Source organism: Mytilinidion resinicola, assembly GCF_010093595.1.
Source record: "Mytilinidion resinicola strain CBS 304.34 unplaced genomic scaffold BDZ99scaffold_28, whole genome shotgun sequence".
Lineage (NCBI taxonomy): Eukaryota > Fungi > Ascomycota > Dothideomycetes > Mytilinidiales > Mytilinidiaceae > Mytilinidion > Mytilinidion resinicola.
This window is the reverse complement of record NW_022985464.1, coordinates 289,470-303,444: the sequence shown is the minus strand read 5'-3', so window position 1 is coordinate 303,444 and position 13,975 is coordinate 289,470. Positions and strand designations below refer to the sequence as shown.

General features: G+C 51.5%; 3 protein-coding genes across 3 annotated transcripts in view; 1 reads left to right on the top strand and 2 right to left on the bottom strand.

The window, feature by feature from the left end:
- Positions 1–661, top strand: part of BDZ99DRAFT_503504 (uncharacterized protein) — a gene marked incomplete at its 5' end in the record, with an annotated part of 2,987 nt that extends 2,326 nt beyond the window's left edge. The window contains one exon of the mRNA XM_033723972.1: positions 1–661. Coding sequence (XP_033570088.1) covers positions 1–303 — 303 coding nt within the window. The 3' untranslated portion in view covers positions 304–661.
- A 1,104-nt stretch (positions 662–1,765) lies between these two features.
- On the bottom strand, positions 1,766–4,631 carry BDZ99DRAFT_468468 (HET-domain-containing protein). The gene is made up of 2 exons (XM_033721249.1): positions 4,034–4,631; positions 1,766–3,977 (listed from the first exon to the last, which is right to left on the bottom strand). The coding sequence occupies exons 1-2, from the start codon at positions 4,371–4,373 to the stop codon at positions 1,948–1,950; spliced, it is 2,370 nt and encodes a 789-aa protein (XP_033570087.1). The 5' UTR covers positions 4,374–4,631; the 3' UTR covers positions 1,766–1,947.
- A 504-nt stretch (positions 4,632–5,135) lies between these two features.
- Positions 5,136–13,360, bottom strand: BDZ99DRAFT_453896 (uncharacterized protein; the record flags this gene model as incomplete). Its single annotated transcript, XM_033718354.1, has 7 exons — positions 5,136–6,247; positions 6,313–8,218; positions 8,594–9,374; positions 9,426–9,576; positions 9,829–11,542; positions 11,657–12,548; positions 12,942–13,360. Coding segments are annotated over 7 exons (6,975 nt in total), but the record flags the coding sequence as incomplete, so codon positions are not given.
- Positions 13,361–13,975: the final 615 nt, after the last annotated feature.

The following is a 13,975-nucleotide window of genomic DNA, read 5'->3' as shown; positions in this document are numbered from 1 at the left end:
AGAAACCGAAAGAAAAGAAGGGTAAGAAGGGTAAAGATACTTCACCGCCGTCTCAACTGCCGCCTCCGCCGCCGCTTACGCCACCTATCAAGTGCGAAGTCATTTCACCGCCGTCTTCACCCCTTAAGATACCCAAAGAAAAGCAGGAGGGTAAGAAATGTAAGAAGGGCAAGAAGGCTCCACCACCGTCTTTACCGCCGCTTCTATCGCTGCCTGAGCTGCTTGCCAAGTACGAAGCCATTCAACCTCCCGCCGAGTCCCAATGTAAACAAACACGATACAACCTACGACCCCGACCATTGAAAGCCCAGTGCATAAAGTCTTTATAAAAGGCTCAAATTGCTATATTATTTCCATGTTCGTAACACTATTCTGCAGACAGGCGTATTCCTAAGACGGCATATTCTTAAGATAGTATGTTCTTAAGACAGCCATGGTCGTACGACAGCTAAAGTCTTAAGACGGTGGCATCTCAAGACGAGGACGTTCTCTAGACAGTTACGCCCTTAAGATCGACCCGTCTTGTAACAGTTATATTCTCAAGATATGCTTTTATAATCAGAAGTCACTATGCCTCACTGTCTTATGAAGTTTCTATATTATTTGCCTCTAAATAGTACGCCTTAATAATAATACAGATTCTAGCTTCAGATAACATTAGAACCTATTAGCCACTCATAGCCATACCTTTGCATAGATAATAAAGCAGCGCAGACCAACCTTAGGCCGTGACATATCAGAGGGTAAGTTTACTCGAGATTTAGGGGCCTGAAACTGGAGCCTAGGAGGCCTACGGGTTCAGAAATAGTCCCTCCGAGGCAGGGTAATAACCCTAGTCTCAACGCCCTCCTTTCGAATACAGGGCCCAGAACTGGGTTCCAGCAAAGCTGCTCAGTCCCCACTCAGGATGCGCCCAGCCCAGCACAGCTACAGCTCAGGCTGGAGCATGAGCAGCTCAGTTTCCTGAACGGGAAAGGAAATTGCTTGGGTGCATATTGGGGTTTCGTACTGCCTGTTTCAACACCCCAATGTGCACCCTACCCGACCCCCTGTGCGCACGTGACCCAGCGCCGCTGTGGCTGAGTTCGGCTCAGGCCCGGCTCAGCTTCGGTTCAGCTCTCCTCAGGTCTACTCACTCTTGCTTACCCTTGCTTAACCTTCCCTACTAGCTGCGGCATAGTCTTAGATAGACCTCGCTAGAAACTATTAAGTTTTAGTAAGGGGCCTTAAATCTGTCCCTAGGTTATAAATTAAGGCTTCGTGATTTTTGATTTTCGTGCACGAGCCTGCTCCGTGCACAAGTTGGCGTTTACTTCTACCACTTTGCAGAGGAACATCCGTACTCTATTGTGTGACATCACCCAAAACGCCAGGGGCCTACCAATGGGAAAAAAGGAGGAGCGGTGGCGAGTTGGATACTTCGTGACGCAATTACAGAATATATCGATCAGAATATTCAATGCTGCAAACCGTTCACTAGAAACGAGGACAAGCACTCACCAAAGCGGCGGTATCCGAGCTGTCTTCAACGCATAACTATTAGCGAGGATAGCATTGCCCGCGTTTTAGGGAAGCCTGTTATTTCTGATCAACCACGTTCTCCGTTGGGCTAGTAGTTCCAGTGGCATTTTTAAGGCGCCATTGCCGTGACAGAGCCGTTGCGTTCAACTACCCGCTTCCAATCTCGTCAGATTTCCACAACGATGACCGAACACAAGCAATCCCTTCGTGGCCTATACCTGCCAGTTTCTGGTGATACTTCGAAAACGACAGACTGGGTCTAAGCATCTCGAGAAGTAGAGGATGCGATAGCCCCATTGGTTGGATAACATCTGACAAGTATAATTCTGGTCCGGACAGGTACCTAGGCCTTATCGCCATCAGTGAGGAATTCGCACTCCCAGTTCCAAGAACGCGTTTTACGCACCTTCCATCGCATTCCCCTTGTTACACTATCTTCACTATCTTCATACTCCGAGACCCATTTTCCGGACCGAGCGTCTGAAAGTCGAAGATGATCCCTACGCGGTGGTACACGGAAATTCCTGGCGCGGTTCGGCGCAGGAGCAGAGCAGCGCGCTGCGTAAGGTAGAAGCACTGGTAGAGGCGTGGGGACTCGCCGATGACGACTGTGGTGATGTCGTCGTCTCGGGGTTCCGTCTTATTGTCTCGCTCCTTCTGCGTCCGAGTCTGTTCCCGTTTCTGTTTCTCTTCCTGTTCTCGGTGCGCTTTTTCGACGGTGGCGGTTCTAAGCTGCTCTTGTAGCAACGCAGTCGCTCCCTGCAGTTCCTCGTCCTTATCCCATCCTGGCGTGAAGTCTAGGCTCACTCTCGCGTGCGGACCCATCTCTCCCACCACGGAAACGTGTCGATTCACTAATTTCCCCTCCCTGGTATTTCTCGCCCGCGTCTGCAGACGAACATCTCGCAGAGACCCGCGCAGCACAACGAACCCGCGCTCGCACACACCAAACTCGTCAGGCCCCAGTGATTCCACCTCGGCCGCCACAACCAGCTGGCCATCGATGCAGGGCGCACCAAGAGGATCCAACCAGTCGTAGAAGGGTTCAGCCGCGGCAGCCCACGACCATGTCGGCGCGTGGGATACTCTTGTATCTTCGGTCGGAGCAGGCGTACCTGTCTCCCACTGTAGGTCTGTCCACAGCGTGTCTTCCCACAGGCCGGCCAAATAGCGGCCGCGACTGTAACCACGGAAATCCCGCGCGATGCCAGCTAGCGCGGGAAGGCGGTCGCACTCCTTGGTCAGCCTCAGGCGACCGTAGTCGGAGACAACGCCACGGAAGCGTTCGCGGAGGAGGCGCGGATGCTCTCGTATTGTGTCGTGACTACGTTTGCTGTCTACCCACTGGTATGTATCGAGCCACTCAGTAACCGGGCCGCCGCTCTCCGGTCGACCTTTTTTCACCGTGGCGCGCTTCGTGTTACGCGCTTCGACCGCACCGCATTCGCAAGCAAATGTTTCGGAACACTCCCACAGCAGCTCGTCGGCGTCGAAGTGCAGCACTCGAGTCGACAAGACGCGTTCCTGGTATACCCAGGCGCGAGTCAACAAGGGTGGGCCCGACGGATCAAAGCGAGAGAAAGCGTCGTGGCGAGCTTGGCGACGCACGAAGATGCGGTCCTTTGGTGTCCCTTGTTCATCTTTTTGTTCCACCTTTTGCCTACATTTCCCCGAATCCTTGTCTAATCTGCCACCCTTGATCTTTCCATTCGAGCATCTCCCACCCGGTTTCCCTCGGACTCCAGCCTTGGATTGAGATGCAGTGCTACCATGGCCGACTTGCTTCCCAGCATCCTCCCCTTCTTCTACGTTCATGCCCCGAACCGCATTCCGAGTCTTTCCTCCGTCACCTTCCAGCCTGCGTTCTAGCTCTTTGCATCTGACTTTAGCAGCATTTTTGCCTTGGTTGTCAAACAAGCCTGCGTTACCATCTTCACCCGCAGTGGCCGCAATGGTCACATGGCTGTAGCGGTAAACATCGCCCATGCGCGCCGCCTCAGCGCGCCAGTCCTCCTTATCGTCTTGTACAATGCAAAGCGAGTCAATCCACAGATAGCGGATGTTCAGCGCCCGCGTCAAGAGGATAGCATCGCTGTAGGTCTTTGGGAGCTCATCGTGCTTAATCTTTCTCATCAAGTCTTCTTTGTTACTCCGCAAAGTCACAAGGTGATGGCTGCGACCCCAGCAGTGACTCAGCGTCGCATAGCGGTCTCTCTGCGTCCCCCCAGTCTCGCACAGTCGGATAACAGGGTTTCGATCGCCCAGATCCAGAACGCGTGTTGGCAGAAATGGATCAGAATTAGCAGCTGTCGCGATGCAGCCGTGCTTTTCATCGCACGCTTTTATGTGCGACTGCACCCATGCAACGGCTGCATCCACGTTTTGGTTCCCGACCATGTGACTGCTCTGCCTGATTCCTATCCAGGGGACGCCACGGTCGATTACATTGGGATAATCTAGCACGAAGGCGTCAGTGGTTGTCTCTGCTGGCTTCCTGGTGGATGCATATTACCAATCACTTCGGTTGGAAGACGGTAGACCTCGAACGGAAACGATATGGTCTCCTTTAGATTGCAATCACTGAGCATCAGGAGCAATCGATTCTCGGGCCTCTTGTAGTGTACCACAAGGGCAGATGCGTTTCGGTGTGCCTTCTCGCAAGCCTTTTCCACCCTGATTTCAAACTCTTCGTCCATGCTCTTCTTCAGCTTTGCTTCCTCCGCTGATTTCAGCCCTTCGTCCAAAATATCTTTCACCGTTTCCTTGAGCAACTTTTCCATTTTTTCGTCTAATATCTTCTTGATCTTTTTCCCCTGCTGGATTTTCTTCACCCTTCTCACTTCATCTTTCATGTACTCCACTGCATTCGACAACATCCCACACGACTCGCATCGGCCCTTGGAGCTGATTAGATCCGCTAGAGGAATACGCCAATAAACTCCATCATCTGCGCCCATAGAAGTTTTGAACCGATCCGTTTTGCACACAGAGCAAGTTTTCATCGCAAAATTCGGGATAGGACAATCAGTGGGGAACCCAACCTCGCCCAGAAGGTACTCATCGTCAAGTAACGTGATGATATTCCCACGACGTCGACCACGAGCCGCATCTCTCGCATGATTTTTCAGCAGAGAAACTAGTTGGGATTTAAAAAGGCCGTCGAAGGGCCTGACTATTGGTGGGTCGAGGTTCTCTACTCTGCCTTGGTCCCGCTCTGAGGTTGGCGCTTCCTCAGGCGCGCGTTGGGGAAACTCTGAGTACTTCTTCTCAAAGATGTCGTTGAAAGCCAGAATCTTCCTTGTTATGCTTCTTTGCAACTCTACCTCCGTCACGGGGAGTGCATTCGCTTGGCTGGGCTGAATCTGAGCGTAAGGCATATCTCGCCCGCCAAACGCGTCCTCAGATAGGGGGAGTCCAGCGCATATGCGACCCATGTCTGTCATCCTGATATCCGCGCTATCACGACAGATTTTGGTCATTACGTGCTTGAAGAACGCAGTTTTTGTTTTGAACGCCAAAGTCGATCTCGTCTTCGTATTTATGCTGCGCGGTCCATTCACAGCAGCTTTCTCGCCCTTGCTATCTTTCCACGGGCTAGACATGAGCGAAGTCGTCAAAAAGTCGTAAAGCTGGATGTACTCAGCATGTGAATCGAGAAACAACTGTCCCGCGAACAGATTCAGGAAGAGCACTAGGCTCCTAGGGACTGTCCAGCCTTGTGGCAGTGCCGGTATTGTAAACAAGGTGAGGTCCGAGAGCGAGCGGTGTGATAGGTTCGTTCGGGGTGCGTACAGGTGAAAGACAACCTTGTTGGTCTCACGCAGCAAACCGAGGAAATTGTTTGCTTCCCAGGAACTTATCAGAATAAGCTGATTCACATAATCGTCACCGGATTTTCCGTCGATAGCTCGACTGACGACCCATTGGACTGGGCGGAAATGCTGGTCCGCGACGTGGTCGCTCGCCTCGCGCTCCACTGTTTCGATGAAGTCGCGCGTCGCAAGCAGTGTGTTGGGAAATTCGCTCAGATCGATTAGCTGGGCCGCTGAGCTGTGACGGAAAGCTTCAAATGCTGGAAGGAAGGCTTCTGAATCCTCCTTGATCTTTCCCGTTCGCAAAAAGTTCGCCACTTCTAGATCCGCAGTTGGCTGATGTGGTGTTAAAGTAGGGGGCTTCTGGAACTCTGAGATCTGCTGAACCTCGCGTGCGACCTGCCGCTCCTGCTGGACTTCGCGTACGACCTGTCGGTCATACTCTTCAATGAGCAGTTCCGCTTCCAGACCCACGACGCGGAACTTCTCGCATGTCTGCCGGATGAACTTTAGTTTCTGATCGCCATTCTCTGGAATTCCGGACGTCTCATCAGGCCATATACTACCTGGGTTTTCAGAGCGGGGACGGTAGCACTGCTCAAGCGTCTGTGCTTCAGGCTCCAGATACCTCTCAGCCCACTCAAGCCTCATGTCGATACGCCGGTTCTTCTGCGTCTTGGCCATTTTCCAAATCGTTTGCTGTTTCCAATGCCGGATTCCTTGTGAAGCCCACAGCGGTATTAGCTTCTCACACTCACGCCATGTTTCCCAGATTGCCCAGCGAATCATATCCACCTTTCTGATCGGATTTTCCGGGCTGATATTGCATATTCGTCTGATGGTCAGCTCGACTTCCTCCGGAACGTAGAAGCTAAGTGTCTGGCCTTTACCCAGCTTTCTCATTCTCATACACGCTGCAGAAGCCGTCTTAGTCTCTAATCTTAGGTGGGAGGAGGAATTAGAATAAGGTTAGACCTACCTTGCACGAGCTTGTCCTTAGTGACTTCAGGCCCCAACATAACAGCAGCGCGATAATCTTCGGGAAGAACAAGATCAGTGCCGCGCGTGTGCATCTCGTCTAGGAACACGTAGCAGGAATGCATATTACTAAAATAAGGCGACGACGCAAGTAGCTCTACTGGCGTGTCTCTCGTAACAACCACAAGTTCATCCCTCTCGTCAAACGTGATCACCGCTTTCGCCGTGGCGGTAGGGTCCATGGCTAGCCAAAGCCTAGCGACGTCCAAGTTTCCATGTTCGATGAACTGGGCCCCCACGTCTATAATCACTTGTACTGGAGACTTTGACTCTATGACTTTCTTCAACAAACGTTGGGTGTACGAGTTAGATTCTTCGCTGGCGCTATCATGGCCGAGGGTCTGTATGCCGTTGTCTCCTCGTAGGAGGAGATTTAGCACCGCGGCATTCGTATGCTTTTGCTCTTTCAGATCATGCTGATGAATGGAGTACGGAAGCAAGACTTTCGAGTCGTTGGTGCCACTGAACCCAATGATGGGATGCATCCGCTCGCCTACCAGATCCCATCCGGATGCCGATAGCTTCATTTGATATTCCGCCGTCTTCCTCGGAAAGAGTACGTTGGAAAGATAAGAGTCAATCACAGGCTTGAAGTTTCGCAGGCGACTGAAGACCTGCTCTTTGCAATGTGTTTGGTTCTTGGTATTGACCCCGGACAGCACTTTAGGCAGGTTGCCGTCCAGCACTGTCCATTGCTCATATTCGACCTCGCCATTGTCCGCGGCGCGCAGGTGATCGAATAGATCGAAAAGTTCATCGTCACTCAAGCCTTGGTAGTAATAGCTTAAACATGTTAGGATGATGTACACTTCGGGGTGGCTGAACTCGGCGTTTGGTACCGGCGAGTCTTTGGCCCAATAGGGGACTGCGAGCCCTGGTATTCCGTTTTCTCGCTCGTAGTCACGACCATAGTGGACTCTCCACCGCTTGCGGTGTAGAGTAAACTCGAGTACTCCATTTGCCATTAGCCCCCTAAGAACCAGCAGTGGCTGTCGCTCTGTCGCGGTTGCGAACAACTTCTCAGTGATTTCAATGTCGCCAGGGCTTGGAAACAATTCGATGATATAGCGCATTATGGCTTCCTGATGGTCTGGATCCAAAGACAGCACGGACAATCCTTCTTGGCCCTTTTGCAGCAATCTGCGTGTGGTCTCTTCGAGTAATCGTCGTGTGGCGGTTGTCCTCAGTATCCTAACTCGGGGCATGCCGCCAACATAACTACTGGGCTCCATGAGCAAGCCATCGGGGAACTCACGCTTCACGTCGGGAAGCGTTTCAAAGACAGCCTCTAGAGCGGCTTGGGTTAACCGCCACCGTTGTGGACTAAACCCGAGGGCTACTTGCTGCCCCATTGTGTACGTCAGCTCAAGCTTAGCGTTGAAGATGTCGTCGCTCTCGTCAACAATGTCTCGGACGTAGCGCTCAAAGGCAAACTCGGTGTTTGTCAGTATATTGCCCGTGGCCTGGCTACCTGATATGATTTTATCAAGGCCAAGAAGCTTGAGTGACAAGACGTGGTCGAGCTGCATAAGCAAGATACCGCCATTGGTTCCGCACTCCTGGCACATGGCCTTGACAAGCCGACTGCGAGACTCATCGAGGCCGATTCTGCGCGAGAATGGGAGAGTGTACACTTGGCGATGCTGAAAACGGCCGAGGCTCGTACTGAGGCGGTGTCGCATCTGCTGAAACTGGGCCTTGGTGACAATGACCCGGACGAGCCGCGGGGCCTCTGCGAGCGAGGCAGCGACGACTGGTACAATGACAGATGACTTTCCCTCGCCCATGTTAAGTTGTAAGACAGAATTGCCACCCTGGCGCACACGCATGTGCTCAGCAATAGTATGCTGGCCAGGCCGGATCAGAATGCCGTTTTCAACTTCGAAGAGCAGCTGTTCGGGGAATTGCATCGGGTCCCAGTTCTCGTGGCCAGTGTGCTTCATTTCGTTCACCAGGTCTAAAATATTCCCGCTGCCTTTGCTAGCAGTTCGAACCAGTCGCTCCGCTCGTTGGAGCACAGTCCACGCCTTCGCGTACTCGACCAGGCAGCGCTGCCAATCCTGCGAACACTCACTCAGCTTGTTCCAATGTATTCCCGATAGCTGCTCAAGAAAAACAAGAGGTGTGATTCTCGGCCAAAGACTGTACCAGCCTGTTTCATATCCTTCCAGTCCAGGCAGCTGTGTGAGGGCAGCAATCATCTGATTTTTCATGTCCTGGACTGATTGGCGACACTCCTGGAGATAAATTTCCAAGGCTTGTAGGGCCTTCAGCAACTGATTGCACACTTCAGATGCTGCTATTGAGGAGCGAATCTCGGTCGTGGTCCCAAGAGCATCCCGGCTCTTACCTAGATCCGTGATATACTGTTTCCGCTGCTCACCAGTTTCAGGAAGCGATTTCAGGACCTTGAGCAGCTCACTCATCTCCGGCTCTATTACCACAGCGCTCATATCCAATGAAGCTAGCCTTAAGTATTCTGGGAAGGCACGAGGCGGGGGCGCTTTTATGTCTGGAGCAGGAAGACGCTTGAAAAGATATTGAAGTGACATTTCGTTGCAGGAGTTCGATGGAGGCTCCCAGAAGATTTCTCGTTTTGGGTCATCTCTAACGTCATCTGCACCGAGGATCTCAAATGGTGCGGCTTCCTCAATAACGGTTCGGAGGTGCTGCATATGCTTTTCGTTCCGCCGCCACGAACGGAGTAGCACCCGTATCTCGTTGGTGAATGTAGCAAGCAGGAAGCCCCTTGAATCGATTTTGTAGATCGGGTCCTTGGTACTCCCGGTATCCCAATGAGCTCTTGTGGCACGAACGAGCGCTTGAACATCTCTGGATCGTTCTTGCCTCCTCCGCTCGTACTCATACCAGTCCCAAGGAGATATATCCGGAGCATACTTTTCCGCAAGAGCTTCGATTTGCCTTTCGTCAAACACTGTTCTGTCAATCAGGTTTAGCACGTCAGGTTTGGCAGTATGGGGTTCAGAAAGGCGGTGCTTGGATCTTCCGGAAAGTTGCAGTGAAGACCTATGTTGCCTGAGGCTTTGCTGATACTCCTTTTGCGGCTTCAGCCGCTTATTCCCAGAAGTTGGTGGCAGAGACATGGCAAAAAGTAACAAGGCCTGGATGATTTGGTCGTCTTCATTTTTGGCAAAGACTAGCGCCGCAAAGAACATGGTCAGCTCGTATACATCGCAATCACTTCCTCGTGCGTCCATCTGACAAAGTTGTGTGTGCACGGTGGCCAAAGAACGCCTGATAGTGACGGGGTCCTGACCTAGCCAGCGCACGTCGAACCGCGGTGGCAGTTCGATAGAGTTATCTGACCTATCCAAATTATCGCGCAGTCCAGGATTGTTGCCAGTTTGCCAGTGCCATTCGGGAATTGCGCACCCAAGGCTGGTGGACACGCGTCGAATCAAACGTTTTGAAGACAGTATTTCTTCCGTCAACACACCGGCAAGCGGATTTAAAAGTTTGGCAAGAATGCAGGTGTTTCTTTCAGCTTCTAAAGTCTTGGAAGATTGGCGGCTGCTATAGACGTATTCGGTAATCGTAGATGGCGATCTTGCCTCGTATCCGGGCCGTTCGTACGGCGAGAGTCGAGTCCTATGCCAGCTGTGAAGTCTATCGCTCGGATCCGTGACCGAATTTTGATTCTCGCGGCGTCCGTGGAAAATAATTTCGAAATCGTGAACCTTCTTTAGACTGAGTTGTACGTCTTGATAAAAAGCGTCTGTCTGCGCGAGAGGCGAGAAATCCGACCAACGAGCGCTCTGTATGCGGCCTGACGAAAAGTACGAAAGTGACCGAGATGGGCTGATTTTCGAGATTCTTCCGAGAAGCTTCAGTTCGTCCTCTTTTTTCAGGGGTTCAGACAAGATGAGAGATTGGACAAGTTTCGAGTTTAGGATTCGTAGCGCGCTTTCCGTACCCGTGCATTCTGTCAACGGATCAGGGAGAAAATGAGAAGTAAACGCATACACATAGCATAGCCAGAGTTCGCTTCTCAGGGTTCCAGATCCCCGAAGCAGTCCCAGACCCTCGTCAATGTGATAGTAGTGGTAAGAAATACTGTTATGACCGCCGGGCTCAGAAGAGCTCAACCACGCCGAACCGTATCCCTCATGCTCTCGCGATGTATAGAGCTCCCCCTCTGGAATCATTGTTGCCCGTGAAACCAGACCATTTTGATGGTCATCTGTTGAGAAAAGAACCAGTTTGCTACTCAGACCGTGAAGTGCTCCGAGAGATTGGTCTGGATCAATTGCCATTCCTCTGTACGACTTGGAATGGATGGTGCTCTCTTTCTTATGTAGACTAAAGCTCGTTCCATAACGAGGCAGATCAATTTCGAGCGTCGAGTTTGGTCTATCGTACGTCAAGTGGATGTATTCAGGACGCTCTATGGGTCGGAATATTGCAGAGAGGGCTCTTGCAGTCTGCGACTCAAGCCCGACCATAGCCTTGGAGCTACCCTTAATCAAGTATACAGAGCCTTGTTCATCGATATGAAAGGCAATGCCACGATCCTTATCAAATGGGGACCAGATATCTCTGGGAAGGCGAAACTCAATCAAACTCTCACCGACGACATACCAATGAGTGTACTCCGACACTAGTAAATTTGGTATGTGTCCTTGCAGCTTTGATGGTGGAATCAGCTCATGATATCTGTTCCCCGAGATCTTTGTATCTCTCATCCGTACAATGAGCTCGCCACTGACCAAGCCCAAATGAATCTCATATCCAGCTTCGCTGTGGGTGCATTGAAATGACATTCGCGATTGGCTGCTAGGTGCAGCTTGGAATAGCTGGTCCCCAAAGAGCCGTTGGTAAGTCGAGTGCGCTATGTATTCGGGTGGCAAGCCAGAGGGGGTTTGCCCGTTGACCAGAAAAACACTAGTCAATACGTTGTACTGAAGATGCAGTGACAAGCGACGTTCGGAGGCCTCCGTATTCGCCACCAACACGTGTTGATGCTGCCCTGGTCTACAGGTCCATGAGATGCTGGCGCCCTCATGTGCAGGGAAGGTTTTATTTATCACAATATCAAGGCAATTTGCTGGGTTGTTGGTGATAGAGTCTCGAAGCAGTGGCTCGGCTTTGTACGAGGCATGGCGCCACCGGTAGATGAGAATCTTTAAGAAGCAATTGAAGTTACACGCTTGCTCTTTTTCGAGTCGCTTTTTCTCTCCCGCGGTTTGATATATTTTCTCTGTCTTTCTGTGCTTTTCGTTCGCTCCGGGTTCGTCATCAGGCTCAGCCTTCTCTTTTATGTAGACTGCATCTCCGCCATGAGCGAGATGTTCAGCTATGATCATGGATGATTCAATCATTATAGAAGCTTCGGAGTTGCACGACAGTATTGACGGAAGATGTGATGCGCCGACTTCGAAAGTTCCATGACACAGCAAGGCAATTATGAGAATTCGTCTGCCCATATTGGCTCTTTCGTTTCTTGCGCAGGTTTCCTTCAGTTTCGCGCGGAGAGTTCGACACCATTCGATGGACCGATCCCGGATCTCCTTGAGATACATCAAGCACTGCTTGTGCACATTGCGATCGCAAGCGAGAGATAAAATGCGTGTCGCGATACTAGCAAGAATGGAACAAGCAATATCGTTTTCCCAGTTATCCCACACTCGCCGCAGTGCGTCCCACAGTCCAATGAGTAGTGTCTGCCCAAACTCAACGTCCTCTAAAACGAAATGTGTTTCGCGCAGAGGTTCCGCGTCGGACTTTGGACCAGCTTCGTTGGCAGCCTGCAGGATAAGGAAGAATGTCTCAGGCTTGTTGAAATCAAGAGTTGGTACCAATAGCTGTTGTAAGATGTTGTACCATTGGAGATGGTGCCCCGCTCTCAGATTGCCGAATGCCTTGAACTCTTCGCTAGACATATTCAGGGGGCGTTCGGATACTTTTGCAATGACTTCGTTGGAGAAATGTGCGCTCCCAACAATCCAGCTCCGGAGCGGCTCACGCAGGGTTAGCGGGGGGTATGCATGATCTGAACGCGGCTCTGGTACTGTGTTTGACGAAGAGGCGACGCTGGAGGTGCACTTGTAGAGGTCGTATTGCCGGCTATGCGTGGTAAGGATATTCTCCGGATTCGCAGTGTGGATATCAATAGTGGCGTTGTTGTGGATATCTGTCGATACAAACCGAAAGCGATAGCTTTCGTAGGATGTGCGCCATCCATCTATTTCTTGTTTGAGGACTTTTGTAATCGTTGGGTGGTACTCAGGATGATAGAAGCGAGAAGCGCAACATCGTGATATCTTTGCGGACATATCACTAGCCTCACTTAGTATCTCATAGAGGACAGTGAGCGTGGTATCCCGCCAACGACGAATGATCTCGGGAATCGTGACCTCAAAGATAATAGCTTTAGCGGATAGAGCGTCAGCAGGAAGAGGGTGCTCATATGGCTCTATACCAAGGTCCTTGATCTCTCTGTCTATCTTGCATCGGGGACATTCGGAGAGACAAGCAGGGTGTTCTGACGGTGAGTAGAGGTCTGTCAGCGATTTTTTGCTGTGATCGGATGCGTCTCGTTGAGCGATTAACTCGTTGTACTTTTCCTTGTTTTGATGTATCGTGGCTTTCTTTTCCTTCTTGGCCTGGTCCGCCTCGTATAAGATCTTCTCGTGGAGATGCTGAAGGAAGTGCGAGTAGGTGTAATACTTCGCAGCGAGCGATTTCCCCGAAAGAAGCCATGGGTAGCCATCCACAGCACGCAATGCTCGACTCTCCAGGTAGGACTCCACAGAGTGCAGGCGAAGAAGCTGCTCTCGCTTGGTAAGAACGAGTGAATCGAATACTCCAGAAGTAAAGCCGGTGGTGTAGCCGAGGAGCAAGGGGTAGTGTTTGGTGGTGTATTTGTCGCACTCAACCCAAAGCTCCATGATAGTGAGGACCATGGTAGACATGGCCTCAGCATTTCCCGAATATGTCGCAGTGGCATGCGCGCGATATGATTGGATCATCTCAGTGACAGCTATGAACCGCGTCCTTGAGGCCTTGCTTTCGCCCGAGTCGGCGCTGATTGGGTGTTCTTCTTCCCGGCTCGCTCCCGTCGGCGCTGCTGTCAGGAGCTCGTCCGCATCCGAAAATTGTCGTCGTCGCTCCATTCCTGATCGAGTCTGAACTTGTCCTCTATCCGCTAGGCAGGTTGTGCGTGCATGTGCTCTGAAACTGATACTGCCCCGATCTTGTAGCATTTTATCTTGCAAGGCTACCATGCAAATCATTAAACTCCCCGCATGCAGACCGGGGGAAGTTTGCAGTCCACGGCATGACGCTGTCAGCAACTCAAGAATCGACCGGTGAGGAAAGCCATCGCGCCAAACTGTAGCTACCATTGGTCCGCCTTCTAATGTGCCTCACTGCGCCACTTTTTGTTTTGGCACATCCTCAATTGTGGTGCCAACGCAGCATGCATGAAATGTTCCCAATTGACGACGAGAGCAGCCAGCCACAGATTAGGCATCGGTATCGTCGCCCAATCAAACAAGGAGGAAGACTCACCGCAGGTCTTAAAGGTTCCGACCCAAAAAGGCCATAGCCACAAGGGAGGTGGCGGTCGCTGCCCTAGGCTGTCA

Excerpts from the sequence above, each read along its gene's own strand:
- BDZ99DRAFT_468468 (XM_033721249.1), bottom strand. The coding sequence starts at position 4,373 with ATGAAAGATGAAGTGAGAAGGGTGAAGAAAATCCAGCAGGGGAAAAAG. Across the intron at positions 3,978-4,033 it reads TCTTCCAACCGAAGTGATTG|ATTATCCCAATGTAATCGAC; the intron begins GTAATATGCATC and ends CCTTCGTGCTAG.